General features: G+C 40.2%; 1 protein-coding gene across 1 annotated transcript in view; it reads right to left on the reverse strand.

Moving 5' to 3' along the window:
• The window catches only part of eif2ak4 (eukaryotic translation initiation factor 2 alpha kinase 4), a 104,288-nt gene that overhangs the window by 74,643 nt on the left and 9,549 nt on the right, over positions 1-20,096 (reverse strand). The window contains exons 4-9 of the mRNA XM_048600478.1: positions 16,951-17,124; positions 11,408-11,488; positions 5,454-5,617; positions 2,821-2,936; positions 2,538-2,695; positions 886-1,421 (exon numbers count right to left, since the gene is read on the reverse strand). Coding sequence (XP_048456435.1) covers positions 886-1,421; positions 2,538-2,695; positions 2,821-2,936; positions 5,454-5,617; positions 11,408-11,488; positions 16,951-17,124 — 1,229 coding nt within the window. The remainder of the gene's footprint in view (positions 1-885; positions 1,422-2,537; positions 2,696-2,820; positions 2,937-5,453; positions 5,618-11,407; positions 11,489-16,950; positions 17,125-20,096) is intronic.

Raw genomic sequence — 20,096 nt, forward strand, 5'->3', positions numbered from 1 at the left:
ACTCTGATTTTTCTCCACAGATGCTGCCAGACCTGCTGAGCTTTTCCAGCGATGTCTGCTTAGATGAAATCTAAAACTCTTATTCCCACAAACGAGGGAACATTAACCACATCTTAGAAACAGTCCACCCTACAGCAAAAAAGTTTTAAACGGTGAGGACTGTCTGAATAGGTGGTTGAAAAAGGTCACATGGCTACTTGATAATGGAAAAGGAGTTCTCTGCCTGTCTTAGCCAACAGCAAAAGCAGGAAAAAAAAAACTGCAGATGCTAGAAATCTGAAACAAAAAGAGAAACAGAAATCGCTGGAAAAACTCAGCAGATCTGGCAGTGGAGAGAGGCTGAGTTAATGTTTGGGTCCAGCAAACCTTCTTCAGAAAAAACAGTAGATTAATCTTCAACTGTTTTGCTGTTTATGAGGCCGAACTGTATGCAACTGATCTTTATGATTTGCTCTAACACAATCTACATTTTAAAAATATTTGAGACTGTAATGTACACCAAGACAACCTGAAAGAGCGAAAGGTAGTACAGAAGTATGAATTTCTTCTCTCATTTATATTTCTGGTAATAATCCAAAATTTTCATTCTACAAATACAACCACAAACCATTCCACATTGTGCAAGGGGATACCCACATTATGAAAACAGAAATTAAAAGTAGCTTTTGATTATTTCGTCGATTTTACACAGGGCTGTTTTATTACTTATTTGGACCACGAGGCTGGAAACTGGTGCTTCTCACATGTAATATCAGCCCTGGAGTGGCAAAATCAATTCTAACCACTAGGCACCAGCTAGGAAATAACATGGTCTCATCTATAACAGAATCTCAAGATACAGAACCCATGGACCATGTTATAGCAGGGTCCCAGGCTGCAACTTACTTGTTGAGGAAATCCTGAAAGTCGTTGGGCAGGTTGCTCGGCACAATTATCGGGTATTCCTTTACAACACTGCCCTGGCTGAGAGCCAGCAGGAGGAGGCCCAGCCTCCACACATCCCCTTTTTTACCACTCTTGTAAGGCAGAGCATTCTCACTGAATCGTACTTTAGTCTGTTCAAACACATCCTCTTTACAAATGTCAGCCAGCCGCTTGGAGATGCTGTAATCTGTCAACTTCACATTGCCTTCCCCATCTACAAGAACACTTGAGGCACTAAGGACCTTATGCACCACAGAGTTATTATGGAGGTAGTCCAGGGCTGTCAGGAGCTGTGCCGCATAGTGCTGGAGTCGTTCAGCTGCAATGGGGGTCCCTTTGTTCAGAGCATCCGAGAGGCTGAAGCCATTAACATACTCGACGAGAAGGTTGACCACAATAGAGTTCTCCTGCTCTTTGCAGCACATTGTTATGTAACGCACCAGGTTTGAGTGGCTCAGTTTCAACAAAGAGTTAAACTCACTTTCTGCACCTTGGATCTAGAAAAATAGAAGCAGAAATTCAGTCGCGTCTCCTGAGAGCATCCTTCCAGGTTGGGATGTGTGTGTTGCAGAAATGTGGTTGTTATGGTATTGAAACAGTAACATGGAAATCACAAGTACAAATCCCACCACTGGTAAATTGTGAAGTTTGTGGAAATCACAGGAAAGCACCTAGATTGTCACAACTTCCTATCTGTTCTTTCTCAAAGCCTTTGGAGCAAGGCCCTCAAGAACTCAGTCTGACCTAGACTGAGCCAGTCCTAAACAATATGGGCAGGTAAGGACAAAGCTAATATTCCATTTTCTGTGCTGAATGAACAGATGAGGTCAAAATCAGAGGCACACACCCATCCAGCAGCAAAAGAAAAATGATAGACACAAACCCACAACTTTCCATATTAGCTTTTCTTCGATGCAAATACTACAACATAGCTAAGCTCAAATATATTTACTGTCGCCAAAGACCTGCTAAACATCTGCTAAACATCTGAAGGGAAATGACCATAGTGGATCAAATAAATAAGATTATATTTCAATATATGATTACTACCAAAGCTGGAATTTAAAATGGGGAATTTTAGTTTGAAGGGAGCTGGTGGTGTAGTGTTAATGGGAAACACTGGTAATCCAGAATCCCAGTCTAATGCTCTGGGGACAGGAGTTCAAATCACACCATGGTAAAAAACTGAAATTAATGCCAACTCCGTAACAATTGTGACCAAAAAACAGTCATATGGTTTCTGAATAATCTACGAGGAAGGAAACCTGCCATCCTTACCTGGTCTGGCCTGCATGCGATGTCAGATCCACAGCAATGTGGGTGACTCTTAGCTGCCCTCTGAAATAGCTAATCACTACTAGAGCAATTGGGGATGGTCAACAAATGCCAGCTGTGCTAGCATACCCACATACCATACAATAATAGCGTCAACATCAGTGCAGAAATTGGCTGCCTGGCAGTGTTGCTCAAGTTACCACTTCAGAATAGTGCTTGGTGATAAATTTACCCATTTTCCACACCAGACATCAGACTGAAAATCCAGTGGTAATTCACAGTTAACCAAATCATGCAAACAAAATTCACAGATTTCCTGTTCAAACAGACATAATTACCTGCTTTCTGCATTTTTCGACTTTGTCCTTCTCCTCACTAGTGAGGAACTTGCCCATTTTTTTCTGCCACTGAAGAACCCATTCATAGATTACCACAAAATTTCCTGTCAATTCTTCCAAGGCATAGTAGACTGACCGGTTCAACAGCTCGTTCTCACCTGTCACAAATGACAAATGAGAAAATTTCCACTCACCAATAATTTAACAGCATAACACCCAACAGCAGAACCAATGTTCCAATATCGCTGAAAAAGTACAATAGTCAGCTAAAACTGTTCCTCACCGATAAGCTTTCCCCTGTGTACTGTGCACCCTCCAGTTGATCCCATGTTGAAATGTATAAGCTTGCATGGCTGGGCACCGTCGTCATTGCTACATACAGAAAGTTGCCGTTCTCGCCTACACGTTGAAAAATATTTTCCATTACAAAGTTTATTATCAAGTGAACTACATTGCTACTTGAATCAACCAATTCTGCAGATCAAAAAACAAGCCCAATTTAAAACATGGATCTGACTAGGCTGCCTACTATGGCAGAGTGAGTGAGAAATTAGCATGAGTTCTACTTGCATTTCAGGACTAAATCAGGCAAACGTTGCCAATTTCTGAATACGAGGTCTGCATTCAATCCATATGGTGCCAAATTAAAACCTATTTGTACAAAAACATAATTGTGATTGTTCTTAGGCCTACCACAGTAGTGAGACCTAGCAACATCGGCCAGGCTAAAGAAAAGGATGAACAGTTTCATTGGCTCAGACGTATCTTTGGAATTTCACGACAGGACAAGACCACTAACCCAGAAGTCCCACAGCATGCTGATTCTATCAGGATACAGTCATTGCTAAGCCTCTGATGCCTGAAGTGGCTTGGCTACATGCACTGGAAGGATGCTGATTTGGACAGTGAACTGGCCACAACATCCTGGACTGCCACATCGCCACCACAGAAACACCTGCAAGTGAGCTGTTAAGGTGGCAGACCCTGTCTGGTGTGCTGGAAGCACAGTTTGGAGGGGCATTGGAAGAGGCAACCAGAAACAAAAAGCTCAGCAGGCTGAGAAGAGGGTCCAGAGAGAGGAAAAAAATAAAGAGGCCAGTGAGTCATACACTTTCCCAGCCCACTCTCTTCCTCTACAGTAAATGTGGCAGAGATTGCCATGCTAGAGTGGGGCTCCTGAGCCACACCGGGTGGCGTTTAACAGTGTAAAATACCATAGTGCAAACCATCATCTTATGAGGTAGAAGGGGGCACAAGACGAGGAACTAGAGATATATATATATATATCCAACTCCCCAATGACAGCAAGTTAGGTAGCACAGTAAATTCTGCAGATGGGAGCAGAAAATTACATTGATAAATTAAGTGAGTGGCAGAGACAGTAACAGATAGAGTTAAATTTGGAGAAGTACGAGGTCATCCGTTTTGAATTCAAGAGAAATAAATCAGAAATAAAAAGAGAAAGTGCAACAGAAACTCAGCAAGTCTGGTAACATCTGTGGAGGGAGAAACAGGCTTAACATTTCGAGCCCAATATGACTCTTCTTCAGGAGTATATCAGTTTATTTTACAAAGTATAAATATCAGGACAGACAGGGTCTTTTCCCTAGGGTGGGAGAGTTCAAAACTAGGGGGCATATTTTAAGGTGAGGGGAGAAAGTTTTGAAAAGGATATGAGGGTAACCTTTTTTTTAAACACACGAAGTGGTTCATGTGTGGAATGAACTACCAGAGTAAGTGGCAGATGTATGTACAGTTACAACATTTAAAGGACATTTGGTTAAGTACATAAATAGGAAAGTTTTGGAGGGACATGGGCCAAATGCAGGCAAGTGATATCGGTTTAGTTTGGGAACATGGTCGGCATGGACTAGTTGGGACAAAGGGTTGTATGACTCTATGACTTGGTCCCTTGGGCCTGCTCCACTGTTTACTAAGATCGTGGTCGATCTGATTACTCCACATTCTTGCCTACCCCAATGACCTTTCATCCCCTTGCTTACCAAGGATCAATCTACCACTGCCTTAAAAATATTGACAGTCTTTGCACTCACTATCTTTTGAGGAAGCGAGTTCTGTGCTGCAGGTCTCTATAGTTCTATGACCCAAAACAATATCCCGGACTTTATTAATACGAGCATATTGCACAGGAGAAAAGAGGTTATGCTGAATTTGTAAAGGACACTACTTAGGCCTTGGCTGAAGGATGGTATACAATTCTGGGTACCACACTTCAGGACGTGGTGGCATTGCGGTAATGTCACTGAACTAGCAATCAGGAGGCTCATGGCGAAATTTGAATTCAATTACAAAAATCTGGAATTAAAAATTAGTCTAATGGTGATCATCCAACCACTGCTGATTGTTATAAAAACCCACCTGGTTTATTAATGTCCTTTAGAGAAAGAAATCTGCCATCCTTATGTGGTCTGGCCTAAACTTGACTCCAGACCCACTGTAATCTGGTTGACTTTTAAATGTCTAATGAAATGGCCTAGCAACTTACTCAGTTCAAGGGCAATCAGAATAGACAACAAATTCTGGCCTTGCCAGTGGCATTCCTATCGCATGCAAAAATAAAAATAATACAAATATCATGAGTGGGTCTTGTTTCCATTACAAGGATGCACCTAGGGTATCCAAGGCAGTGGGTACCCCACTTCAGCCTAACAAGCTATCTTAATACCAATCTCAACAGTATCTCTCTTGAAGGGTCAACTTTGATATTCCCACTTTCTCTATCCTCTCAAGTGCAGAAGGAAACCATACACATCATTTTTTAAAATCTCACTAAATATCAATTAAGGGCACATCAAAAATGCTACTGATGAGCTATTCAGGCATTCATTCAATTAGGCCCAATCTGTGCTTGGCACCCAAGCTCCTATTCCCTAAATTCAGTTACGAAATCCATACTTTGATCGGCCGTTGGAATTGGTTCGACGTCGGTTGTTCCCTCCCTTTTTGTAGTCGACTTGGTCCACTGCATTTTCATTCAAGTTGGCAGGAGACTGCCTGTTCGAAGCAGGAATTTTGGAAGGATTTCCTGGAATGGTCACTTGTGCATTTTCCCGCCGCTCCTGGGAGGAGTGAAGAAAGAAAGTAGAAGTGGGAATTACACATGCGTTCACGTCACGTACAAGCACCTATCATTACGGAACGGAGGGAAACAGCGCCCAACTGGGATCCACTGAAGCCGGATGGAGGCATTTGGTTGTGGATATCAAGCAAGGACAAGAATTAGCCATCGCTGCAATGCCCTGCCCCACAATCATCATTTGGTCTATTGATCGCATCTTTAAATTTTGCTGTGTACACTAGCCCATTTCCCTTTCCCAAATCCCTTCATATTCCACAAATATTGTTCTATAACTTTTATCAATCTACACGCAATTGAATATCGTTAAGGCTTAGTTACACTAACAAAACCGTCAAAGTATATACAATGTATAGGAAAGAGGAGTTGTAGTCACTATTAGATCAGTGGTTTCAGGGGCTGAACAGCCTACTCTGCTCCTAATTTGCATGTTCGTTTTAGATTTCTACAAAAATCAATGATGTTACAAGCCTAGAGTCAAGAGCCTGTTTCTCAAAAACTTAGGGGAGAGCAGATTATAAATATTTTGCACTTGCCAATCCAAATGATCTTCTTCATGCTCATCACGCATGTGCCAGCTCTTTGAAAGAGCACTTCCCTGCTCACACCTTATAGTCCTTTTCAAGTGTTTATCCAATTCCCTCTTGAATACAGCTATTGAATCTGCTTTCACTCAGCTTTCAGGTAGTGCATCCAGGATCATAGAATCTGGAGGTCTAGGAGTGCCCACTGTGCAGTTCTTGTGCACCTTGAGGATCGTCTCCATCTCACTAAACTGTGCCAAATGAAGTAGATTCAGAACAGATCTGTCAAAACCAAACTTGGCACCCTTGGATATAGGCCTTCATCCACAGCAAAACTTGTAACCTCGTGATCCAGCATATTCCTCATACTAGCGTCACTGATAAACTAAGGGATCAATCCTGTTTCAACATAATCCTGAGAAGTGTAAGAAAGCATGCCAGGAGCAACAACAGGCATATTTGAAAATAAGATACAAACCTGGTAAAGCTACAACACAAGATTTGAAACAAGTTAAGCAAAAAAGCAGTGTGTCCTAGAAGAAATAAATAATTCCACAAGGTACAGATCATATCATTTGTTCTACAGCCTTACCACAGTGGTGGACAATAACACAACAAATGGAGGATAAGGATCAATGAACACTTCTAACCTCAATAACGGTACAGCCCAGTATCTCAAACGTTACAAACAAGACCGAAACGTTTACAACAATCTTCAGCCCGAAGATCTTAGTGGATGATCTACCTCATCCTCCTCCGGAGGTCCCCAGGATCATATATGGTAGTCTTCAAACAATTTGATTTAGCCCTTGCGATATCAAGAAACAACTGACTGCACTGGACACAGAAAAGACTCCAGGCCCTGATAACATCCCAAAGGTAGTCGTAAAGTAGAACTGAACTATCCTGACAAAGTGAAAAATTGCCCAGTTTGTCCAAAAAGGAGGGCAAATCCAAACTGGCCAATCACCACAATTTATGATGATGCCGAACACATATTAAATCTCTCCTATAATGTACCATCTGAAAGCGAGGAGTTTGTTCTCGCACAAAGCTTCAATTTTAGTGTAGACACAACCAATGGGAAGAGGTATTTTGTTGGTCCATGTCAGAGCAAACAACAGGGATGAGAGCCTGCAAGGTGAATATAGGGAGCCATGAAATAAATTAAGGAGGAGGACCCCAAAGACAGTAATCTCAGGACTTTTCCCAGGGCCAGATCAGGAATAGAAGAACAGACCAAGTGAATGCGTGCTAGGACAGATGGTGAAGGAGGGAGGGATTTGGGTTACTGGTGCATTGGGAATAATTCTGAGAAAGATGGAAACTGTACAAACTGAACAAGTTGCACCCCAGCAGAACCAGGGCAAATATTCTCATAGGGATACTTTCTAGTACTGGGAGCGAAGTTTAAATTAGAGCAAAGGGGGTTGAGAACTTCAGCAGGGAGACACATAAAAGGGAAACAAAGTTAGAAATTATAAATATGGAAGTAGAAAGTAAAACAGGTCTAAATGACAAATCTAAATGTACTGCATTTGAATGCATGGAGCATTCATAATAAGATGTATAGATTAACAGCGCAGCTGGCTGTGACCATGGTTGAGGAAAAGAAAGAACAAAGTTACCAAGAAGGACGTGAAGAAAGCAGTGAACAGGGCTCCAGTGAGCAGCAGTAGGAAGAGGAGAAAGTCCAGGAAAGAAAGTTACTCCGTCAACATCTACAAAGTGATGACGCAGATCCACCCCGACACCGGCATCTCCTCCAAGGTCATGAGCACCAGGAACTCGCTCAGCAATCATATTTCAAGCACATCACAAGGGAGGTTTCCCATCTGGCCCACTACAACAATCAGCTTCCAGGAGATCCAGATTACCATGTGCCTGTTGCTGCAGGGGGAGGTGGCCAACCACACTGTGTCAGGGGGGACAAAGGCATTGACCAAGCACACCAGTGAAACAACACATTGTACTGAAACAAAGAACAGCTCAACTAGTTGCGAACAGGCATGAAATGGTTATAATTATGGAGAAATTTCTGTTGGGTGACCAGGCCTAGGAACTGAATATCTAAGGGTATTCAATAGTTAGAAAGGACAGAAAAAATGGAAAGAGAGGCAGATTGCGTTATTAGCAAAGGATGATATTATTGTAATATGAGGAAGGATATTGTCTGGGCATTGTCTAAATGCAGAATCAGTATATATTGATAGATTCTGAGAAGCAGCATGGAAAACATTAGTGTATGTTGCCAACAGGCCTCCAAACAATAGTGGTAAGGTGGGAATGAGAGATGCATGCAACAAAGGTGTTACAGGAATCATGGGTGACTTTAATCTACATATAGACTGGATGAACTACATGCACAATAATATAGTGATGGATGAACTCCTAGATTGCATATGAGCAAACTTGTGTTTGGTACTGTATAATAGATAGGATTAGCTAACAGTTTCATTGTGCAAAGTCCTTCAGGGAAGTGAACATAACATGATAAAATTTTCCACTTGGATATAAAATGAACTGGTCCAATCTGAAGTTCGGGTCTAAATCTAAATAAAAGAAGCTACAGAGGTATGAGGCAGGAGTTGGCTATAATATATTGGGTAACTTCTTTAAGAGGTCTGACAATAGATTAGGCAATGGCAAATATTTAAGAAACAATGCATGCTGGCAACAGTTGTACATTTCTTTCTGGTGCAAAAATACAACAGGAAAAGCGGCCCAACCATGGTTTATAAAAGAAATCAAGCATCAGAACCAACGAGGAGTCATATAAAGTTGCTACGAAAAGTAGCAAAGCTAAGGGTTGGGATCAGTTTAGAATTCAGCAAAGGAGAAGCAACAGAGGGGAGAAACAAGAATATGAGAGTAATATATGAATGGCAATAGTAATACGTACAAAGTGAAGACAAATGTAGGTCCCTTACATGGGAGATATGAGAAAATTGATCACGGAGAACATGGAAAGGCACAGCAATGAAACAACTACTTCAGGTTCAGATTCAAAGAACACGCAAATAACTTCCAACAAACACTAGAGAAACAAGAGTCTATTGGGAAGGACAAATTGAAAACTATTAATATTTATAATTAAAAAGTGGAGAAAATAACAGAACTGAAAGGTGACAAATACCCAGGACTTCATAACCTACATCGTAAGGTAATAAAGGGGGTGCTCATGGACGTAATGAATGCTTTGGCTGTCACCTTCCAAATTTCTGTAGATTCTGGAACAGTACCAGCAGAATGGAGAGTGGCAAATGTTAAAAAAGGAGGGAGACAGAAAACAAAGAATTACAGACTAGTTAGCATACATTAGTAGTTGGGAAAATGCTCGACTCTAGCATAAAGGATGTGATAACAGGTCACTTAGAAAATATCAAAGGGGGTTAGACAGGTGTCAACATAAATCTATGCAAGGGAAATCTGCTTGACAAGCGTACTGAAGTGTTTTGAGCACGTTACTTGTAAACGGTTAACCAGAGGATTCGGATTTTCAGCAAACATTGATAAAGACCCACATTAATTAGAGTGTTAAAGCACATGGACATGGGGTAATATACCAGCTTGGATTGAGAAGTGATTAATAGACAGGAAACGGAGAGTCGGAATAAATGGGTCTTTTTAAGAATAGAAAGTGGTGGCTAGCTTGGTATCACAGAGTTCAGTGTTTGAGCCCCAGCTATTCACAATACATATCAACAATCTGAATAAGGGAATCAAATGCAATATTTCCAGGTTTGCTGATGAGACAGAACAAAGAGGAATTGCGAGTGGTAAGGAAGAGGTAAAGAGGCTTTAAGATGATTTTGGCAAGTTGACAAGAGGACAAATACATGGCAGCTGCAGCATAACATGGATAAGTATCCACTCCTGTGTAGGAAAAGCAGAATAGCAGGGTACTGTTAAAATGGTGGAAGATATGGTACTGTTGATGTGCAAAGGAACTTGGGAGTTCTTGTATACCAATCACTGAAAACAAGTATGCACAAATAGCAAATAGTTTGAAAGACAAATGGAATATTGGTCTTCATTGCAAGGGGATTTCAATACAGAGCAAAGTTGTCTTGCTGCAGCTGTACAAGGCATTGGTGAGACCACAACTGGAGTACTATGTGCAGCTCTGGTATCCTTACCTGAGAAAGGATACACTTGCTATTGAGGGAGCGCAGCAAATGTTCACCAGGCTGAGACTTAGGTTGGCAGGTTTGTTGTAGAAGGACAGATGTATTCACTGGAATTCAGAAGAATGAAAGGAGATCTCATATGAAATTCTAACAAAGACAGACGTTCGGGCACAGGGGAGGGCAGTCTAGAACAAGAGATCATGGTTTTAGGATGCAAAGTAAACCATTTTGGACTAAAATGAGAAGACATTTCTTTACTGTTCTCTTCCACACATGTCAGTGGAGGCCAAGTCACTGAATATATTTATAAATAAAACAGACAGATTTCTAGGAATTAAAGATATCAAAGGGTATGAGTAGACAGCAGGAATGGTATTCAGACAGAGGATCACCCATGATCATATTGAATAGTGGAGCAGGTTTGATGGGACCTACTATTTTCCGTTTTACTACTTTGCATTTTCTATGTTTCTAATAAAATGCTTGGAGGTGTGCATGATATGATTAGTCCTCATGATTCACTGCACCCATATATACGCACAGACATTTCTCTGTACCACGAGGGTTCTGTTTCTGAGAACCTCCGCGAATGATGAAATTCGTGACTGTGGAGCTTATTTACAAATAGGTTAAAAATAAGTTTAAAAATTGCAGATATGCGGATGGTGATTTTTGTTGTAACTTATTTTTCGGCGGATAAGCAAATTCTCAACTTGCGATTCCATGAATACAGAACATTTATTGGCTTCTCAGGCTACATAAAGATAATGTCACTTTACACCCCACCTTATCAGTGACTAGCTCTGCACAACATCCAGTGGCCAAATGGTCAGGCGAGTTGCTATAACAAGTACTGAGCAGGTTATCTACACAGATGGTGAAGGATCCTTCACCTTCACAAAGACCACACAGGACTTGCACTTTGATGGTAATGTTATATCCATGTGTTTATTTGACATTGCTAGCCTACCTACCAAAGCAACAATTATCTGCACTCCTGCATTTATATCATTGCAATCTAGATTATTTACCATTGACTGAACCTGCAGTCGTTGAACTGAAAAATTTAGCAACCACCCCTCAGGAGCTGGAATCCTGAAACGGTGTACACCCACATACCTGTTTGGCCAACTGAGTTAGTTTCTTTGCATCCCTCTTTTCCTCTTCTAATCTTTGAATTTCTTCAAGGATTTCACGTTGCTTCAAAAAAAAAAAGAGTTTAACAATCTTATTATTTTAGTCTTAATTTCTTAAAACAAAATCACACATCTGGCACAGATTAAACAGGAAGGTTAAAACGTGATCAGAACATGTTGGAAACACCCAGGTCAGGCAGTATCTGTGAAAATGGAAGCAAAGTTAACATTTCAAGTGACCTTTTATCAGAACTGTACAATATTGTTTTAAAACTGTTAAATCTATACATAAAGCTTGGAATACAAAAGAAAGTTACATTGAATCTTCATAAATTGGTGGTTAGACCTTAGATAAGTATTTTGTTCAATCTTTGGTACCACACTTATCGAACTATATCAAGATAGTGTGAGGAGAAGGTTTACTCGAATGCAGGATGCAGTTTCTCAGTTATCTGGTGAGACTGGAGAAGCTGCGATTGTCCTCATTGCAATAGCAAAGTTTAGGAGAATTAACATAGGTGTTCAAAAATTATGAAGTATTTTTATGGAGCTAATAAATAGAAAGAATTTCCACTGACAAGTTCAAAACCAGGAAACAGAAGTTTAAAATATTTGTCAAAAAAAGCCAGAGGGAAGGCATGAGAGGAATGAGGAGCTCTCTTTCCTTGGTTAGAAAGCTATAATAATCTGGAATGTACTCTCTGAAAAGTTGGCCAAAGCAGGTTCAACAGTAACTTTCAAAAAGGAACTGCATTTCTGCTTAAAATGAAAATCACTTCAGAGTAAACATCTAGGAAGTGGCACAAATCAGTAGCTCTTTCAGAAAGCCGGCACAGACACGACAGATCAAGTAGCCTTATTCTATGCTATACAATTTCATAGTTCCACTGTACAGGACAAGTTATTACAGATAACTCCAAGCTAATGAGTGTGATCCTGGTGTCAAGGATTGGGAAGCTCATCAACACTCTTTGCCGGTAAACTATTCAGTTTTAGATGACTAAACTTTAGCAATACCACTCTGCACACCTGGGAACTTAAATCTTACTGACTTAAGGTGAATCACTGCAGAAAGCGATTATCAACTCACTAGGCAAGCAAATGGAAATACTGTATAATCAAAATTGATCTGAGGACTCATAGCTTCAGATATTCAACTGATCAAAACAATAAAGGTGAGCTTAAATGTTTAAAATTAAAATCATTCAGAAATTCTATTGTGCAGAAATGTTTTTTCAATTAGTGACTGAAACAAATGAAGAAATTATAGATCACAAATAAGTACTTTCAGCCTATCAATTTTTACACACAACATATTGTAACTACGTGAAAAAGTACTGAGGTACTCACACCAGCGTTTCTTCTTGAGAAGTCAATTTAAGGCTTTAGTTATAAAATGTTTACAGAGACTTAAATCAAAGTAAGTATTTTATCATGACAACCAACCACCCTCAGTTTTAGGCATCATTTTTGAACATTTTTTGGTGAGACAGAGAGCATTCAACACACCCATAAAAATGTCATTAATGCATCGATTCAAGACTTTAATGTTGATATGGAGTCAGGCAGTTGTACAGCATGGAAACAGGCCCTTCGGCCCAACTTGTCCATGCTGACCAGATATCCTAAATCCCTTCCTATTCATGCACTCATCCAGATGCCCTTAAAATGTTGCAATTGTACCAGCCTCCACCACTTCCTCTGGCAGTTCATTCCAAACATGCACCACCCTCTGCGTGAATAAGTCTCCCCTTAGGTCCTTTTTATACCTTTCCCCTCTCACCTTAAACATATGCCCTCTATTTTTGAGCTTTCCCTACACTATCTTGGGAAAAAGTCCTTGCCTATTTACCCTATCCATGCCCCTCATGATTTTATACATGTCTGTAAGGTCACCCCTCAGTATTCTATTCTGAGATGATTTTACTAGTTAGTAAAGCTGATCACATTCCCTGAGTATTCTGAAGCTTCTCTCATCAAATACAAAGGACTGATTAAATGACAAATGGGTTGTTGGCATAAGGTACAAGAGGGCCGCCGTGGAACAATAAAATGAACAAAAGATAGATCTGGAAGAGCCTAAAATGACAAAAGGAAAATCATTACTAGCAACTAACGTTTTTATAAAAACAATGGGAGCAGTTACGATCTGAAATTATTCAGCCTATTGACATTCCACTCACACCATTTCTACTACATTTTTATCTCTCCAGCTATAAATTCTGCATCTGCGTGTTTCCCTTCACTTCACCTGATGAAGGAGCAGGACTCCGAAAGCTTGTGATTTCAAATAAATCTGTTGGATATAACCCAGTGAAACAGTGTAGTCTATCGGGTGTTTATTAACCCACAGTGCTGTTAGGAGTTTTAGTCTAGTGACAGTGAAGGAACAGAGATATATTTCCAAGTCAGGATGGTATGTGGCTTGGAGGCAAACTTGCAGGTGGTGGTTCTCCCTGGCACCTGCTGCCTTTGTCCTTCAGGATAGTAGAGTTTGCAGGCTTGAACGAGCCTTGGTGAATTACTTCAGTGCATCTTGTGGCTTGTGTGGACATTGTGTATCAGTGGTGAAAGGAGTGACAATCAAGTGACAGCTTTCTCCTGAACTGGTCGGGTGGGTTAGAAACACCAAAGTATTAAATGTAAATCAACCTTCAGAAGTGCAAGGTGATGCATTTAGGGAGGGAAGACATGGCCAAGGTGTACACAATAAATAGAAGGATATTAAATGATGTAACAGAAGGGCAAGAACCTCAGAGAGCTGTCGTCAGATCCCTGAAGGTGGGAGGACAGGTCAATAAGGTGGGTAAGTGGATACATGGAATACTTTCCTTTATTAGCCAAGACACAGAATAGAAATAGTGGGTCTCTTGTGGTGCAGTGGTGGTGATCCTACCTTTGAGCCAGAAGACTGAGGCTCGAGTCCTGCAAGTATTTAAAATGATGTCAGGTCAAGGAACTGACATCACTGAAGTAACTTATAAAGTAGCTTGGAAGAAGAGATAAGTAATTTAGCGATGTGGAAATCATAAAAGAATGTATTGTTGAAGTTGTAGGAAGTTCAGATTCAGATAAATAAGTACAAACAACTACCTCTTTCAAGAAGGGACCATAAATGATCGGCAACATGACAGGGTGGCACAGTGGCTCAGTGGTTAGCACTGCAGCCTCACAGCACCAGGGACCTGGGTTCAATTCCACCCTCGAGCGACTGACTGTGTGGAGTTTGCACATTCTCCCTGTGTCTGTGTGAGTTTCCTCCGGGTGCTCCGGTTTCCTCCCACAATCCAAAGATGTGCAAGCTAGGTGGATCGGCTATGCTAAATTGCCCATAGTGTTCAGGGGTGTGTAGATTAGGGGAATGGGTCTGGGCAGGATGCTCTGTCTGTCGGTGTGGACTTGTTGGGCCAAAGGGCCTGTTTCCACACTGGAGGGATTCTATGATCTACGAATTAGCCCTCAACGGAACAGAACAACTTCATACAATATGCCAAAGCGAAGACATTTATTATTCTATTGCCTTGGATGAATCCAGTGATATTCCTGACTCAACGCAGGTGTTATTTTTTTTACTCGTGTTATAACTGCAGATTTTCATTGCCACAAGGAGTTACTGGCTTTGGGTACCCTTACGGCAATGACTCGTGGAATTGGCATCTTTAGTTTCATCAAAGAAAAATGCCTTGAAGCGAAACTGAATTTATGTAATTTAGTAAGTGTATGCACAGACAGTGCACCTTCCATGAGAGGAAAGATTTGTTGCATTACTACAAAAAGAATTGCCAGATCCGGATACTTTGATTTCCTTTCATTATCTTTTGCATCAACAGAATCTCTGTGCCAAATCTACTATTTTAAGTGACACATTAAATAAAGTTATAGGTATTGTAAACTACATTCAAGCAAATGCATCACGGCTTGGCCAATTTCGCAACATGCTTCAGCTTGATAATGAAACATTCAGCGTGGATCTGCACATCTATCATTTTAAAGTGCGCTGGTTGTCACAAGGACAAATACTTGTAAACTTCTTTCTTTGCAAAAACAAATCGAGATTTTTTGAGGAACTGAACGAGCCATGTGAATTCTCAAAAGAAGATTTCTGCAGAAATGCTGCATTTTTATGTAATATAATGTCAAAGCAAAATGATCCGAATTTTTTTTTGCAAGGTAAACCTAAATCGATATCTATGTGGCTAAAAATCCAGGCATTCCAGAAAAAGCTGACCTTTTTCAAAACACCCCTTACCCAATTGGAATGTTCAACTGAACATTTTCCTGAACTGGCAAAGATAATTAATGAACAGGATACAAGCAAATCATTAAGTAAATGTGACATGAAAAAATGCACAGTTGTTCTAGACTCCCTGATTGAAGAACACAGTGAAAGATTTGCAGATTTTGAGACACGTGATCTCACACTGAAACTAGCTTTTCAACCACACCTGGTTGATGTTTCCAAATCACCTGATGACTTACAGATGGAATTGATTGAGCTCTCAGAAGATAATATTCTGAAGTCTCTATTTGACACTAAGAAGGATCCCATTGAAATATGGAAAAATGCCTTTGAATACCCACGTCTATGTCAACATGATCATTGAATGCGGTCTTGTTTTGGCACAACCTACTGTTGTGAATCAACATTTTCATATGTGACACAAATTAAAACAGATGATGGATATTCACCTGAGGGACCAATTAAAGCTACAGTCAACAATGTTGGAACCAAATATCTGATTCCTATCTCGCAATAAGCAATCACGAAAAAATCATTAAATAAGTTTTTTTTTTTACTTATTATTAGTTCTATTGTCAACTTTGCCAAATAAATAAATGTCTTCGCTGAATTTTTGTTTAAAGTCCTCATCTAATAGAAGGCTTTAATTAAAATTATTAAATATGTTGACGAAAATATGACATTTTGTTGTACAAGTTAAATTCTCAGCATGTGGTTTAATAGGAGCTCGGTTAAATAAAATGTGGCCTTCCAAAGTAAAAAGTTTCTCCACCCCTAGGCTAGGACTATTTTCACTGGAGCATAGGAGTTTGAGGGTTGATCTTACAGAAGTTTATGAAATCATGAGGGGCAGAGATAAGATGAATAGCAAGGGTCTTTTCCCTAGGGTGGGGGAGTTCAAAACTAGGGGACATATTTTTAAGGTGAGAGGAGAAAGTTTTAAAAAGGACGAGGGGCAATTTTTGTTTGTTACATAGTTCGTGTGAGCTACCACAGGAAATGGTGGATGTAGGTACAGTTACGATATTTAAAAGACACTTGGGCAAGTACATGAATAGAAAAGGTTTAGAGGGATATAGGCCAAACACAGGCAGGTGGGACTATTTTAGTTTAGGAGCATGATCAGCATGGAGTAGTTGGACCGAAGGATCTGTTTCTGTGCTGTGACATCTCTGAACAGGTTGATTTAAAAAGTATCTACAATAGCAAGTGATGCGCAATGATTACAGTAATGGAAAAATACTAAAAAGCGAAAAAGATCACAAAAAGGATCGTGCAACATATACCATTTTTTCATCTTGCTTCTTTTTCTGTTCTATCCTGCGTTGTTCCTCCTGTGCAAGTCGTCGCTCTTGCTCCTGTTGGTTCTTCAGCATTTCCTCATAGAAGGATTTAGAGGGAGGAATGTTGTTTTCACTGAGAAATGCCTGCACATGATCAGCCAAGACGAATATCATCACCTACCAAATGAAACACCATAACAACAGGGTTACAACTAACATTTCATCCCTCAGGAAGTGCAACTGAAACATCTATTTTAAGCAATACAGCCCTTAAAAAGAATTATGTCTTACAGAGGTTAAATGTTATACAAACATAGGAACAGGATTAGGCCATTCAGACCCTTGAGGCTGTTCTGCCGCTCAATGAGATCATGGCTGATCTGTGGCCTAACTCCATATAACTGCCTTTGGCCCATATCCTTTAATACTTTTGTTTAACAAAAATGTATTAAACTTTAAATTTAAAATTAACAATTGATCTAGCATCAACTGCTCTTTGTGGAAGAGAATTCCAAACCTTTACCGTCTTTTGTGTGTGTAAGTGTTTCCTAACATCTCTCCTGAACGCTCTGGTCCTAATTTTTAGGCTATGCTCCCTTGTTCTAAAATCTCCTACCAGTGGAAATAGTTTAGCTTTATCTACGTCTTTTCCTGTTAGTATCTTGAAGATTTCGATCTGATCACCCCTTAACCTTCGAAACAATAGTGAAAATCTGCCTAATTTGTCTAATCTCTCTGCATACCACAGCCCCAAAGTTCAGGTATCATTCCTATAAACCTATGTTGTGCTCCCTCCAAGGCTAATATATGCTTCCTCAGGTGTGGTGCCCTGATCTACTCACTGTACTCCAAATGGGATCTAACCAGGGTTTTGTATAACTGCAGTACAAATTAGGTATAAAAAACAGCATTTCATTCACCTTCTGGATTACTTTCTGCACTTGTCCGCATTTTAAAGATTACATATCACCTATTATATCTATCTTTTCCTTGGTCCAAAATGGATAACCTCACAGTGGCTTACACTGAATTCCATCTTGCACAGTTTTACCCATTCACCTAAACTATCAATATCCCTTTGTAATTTTATGCTATCATCTACACTGCCTACAATGCCACCTAAGTTTGTGCCATTAGCAACTTGGACACATGATTTTCAATTTCATTATCTAAGTCATTAATAAATAATGTGAATAACTGAGGCCCTAATACCAGTCCACCTGTGCCTTGCTCAATCTCTGGACTGAGCTGATGTAACCGGTCCTGGGCATGATTGCTAAAACTTTAGTCTTAACTCCGTACATTAGGAAAGGGAAGTAAACTGGCTGAGTTACTGAACTGCTCGTCTGTAACACCTGTCAGAAAAGTAAAATCAGACCTTGTTGGACAGAAAGACATTCAGCTGTGAAGTTATGTCCAATTAAATCATCCACAGGTCGCATACAGAGCTTGTATGTAAAAAGAATCTCCATCTGAAAGCATTGCCTTCAAACTTGTACCTCACCATCAGTCAATGCCTGGCAAAGAGTTAACTGATGAAACAAAAAAATTATTTCAACATCTGTCTGTTTAATGCTGCCTGTGATTATTACTTTTCCTTAAGACATAAAGCACCAGTAAGTTCATTAGGAATTACAAGATTGGGAAGAAAAACCAATCTTAAATTTATCAGATACAACCTAGAAGCTGACTATTGGCCACTTTTGCAGGAATTAAATAAGATTTCATAAAAAAGGAGTTACAGTAGGATTATTACAACATCTTACCAAATAGCTCAGTTGGCTGGATGGCTGATTTGATGCCAACAGGGCGAGTTCCATTCTTGTACCATCTGAAGTTACCACGAGGTCCTGCCTTCTCAACCTCACATGAGGTGCCCCTCAGGTTAAATTCACCACCTGTTGTCTCTCCAGCCCTGTGGTCCTCTGGGACTATGGTAACTTCACTTTTTTTTTCCCCCACTAGCTGCATATTTCAGCACATATGAACCTCAAAGACCCTAAAGATCCATGTCAGCAGAAATGACCAGAGAGGAACTTTGTACAGCCTAAGGGCCTGTAAGTCTTGGGAACAGACTAGACCCAAACTCCTATGGATAAGAGAAAGACCTAGGACGGAAGATTTCTGTTTATTGCATAAGAATGAAACGTAAACAATGCATGCGTACATAATCGCAGGGGCATTAATATTGATGGTTTTCTGAATGTATCAGAGAGAGTTCTGTTTAGACACCTAAGGCTGAGGTTGTTTGAATAAATTAACCTGATACCTATTGCCTCCTGTGGTTGGTGTAGGAGATTAACCACAACACCACCTTCACCTTTCAATATTAACTGGGACTTCCTCAAAATAAGCAAGGCATGATCTGATAATTGTAAAATATTTAAATTTCCATTGATTAATTGATTTAACCATTTAATACAAGCTGCCCACACAAATGTTGAGTACTTTCTCCGTGGAAAGCGTGGAAAGTGGGGGAAGCGATGGCCTAGTGGTATTATTGCTGGACTGTTAATCCAGAGATCCAGATAACGTTCCGGTGGCCCAGGTTCAAATCCCACCACAGCAGATGACGGAATTGGAACTCAATAAAAATATCTGGAATTAAGAATCAAATGATCACCATGAATCCACCCTTGGGAAGGAAACTGCCATCCTTAACTGGTCTGGCCTACATGCGACTTCAGACCCACAGCAATGTGGTTGACTCTGAAATGCCCTCTGGGCAATTAGGGATGGGCAATGAATGCTGCATAACCAGTGACACCCTCAACCCGTTAATGAATACAGGAAAAGAAAAGTTAAAATGCCCTAATCTCTGCCACATACTGCAGTACTGGGAAACACTATTACAATCATCCTCACCGTACAATTATGTTAGCCCTCTTGAAAAATGCACGTGTGAATGTTGGGCAAGAATGAAATAAGGTTTAGCTAAATAATGGAGCAGTAGATTAAAGATTAACAGGACATTACCTTTCTGCATGCACTGAAGCAAAGCCCTTAAGCACATACATTGGGAATATATGATACAATACTTGTGATTCTTAAGACAGTAGGGTACAAAGTCCATAATATAAAAAGCAAACATTATACTGTGATAACAAGGTGCAGGGCTGGATGAACACAGCAGGCCAAGCAGCATCATA

The sequence above is a fragment of the Rhincodon typus genome, chromosome 8 (assembly GCF_021869965.1).
Source record: "Rhincodon typus isolate 14 chromosome 8, sRhiTyp1.1, whole genome shotgun sequence".
Taxonomy (NCBI): domain Eukaryota; kingdom Metazoa; phylum Chordata; class Chondrichthyes; order Orectolobiformes; family Rhincodontidae; genus Rhincodon; species Rhincodon typus.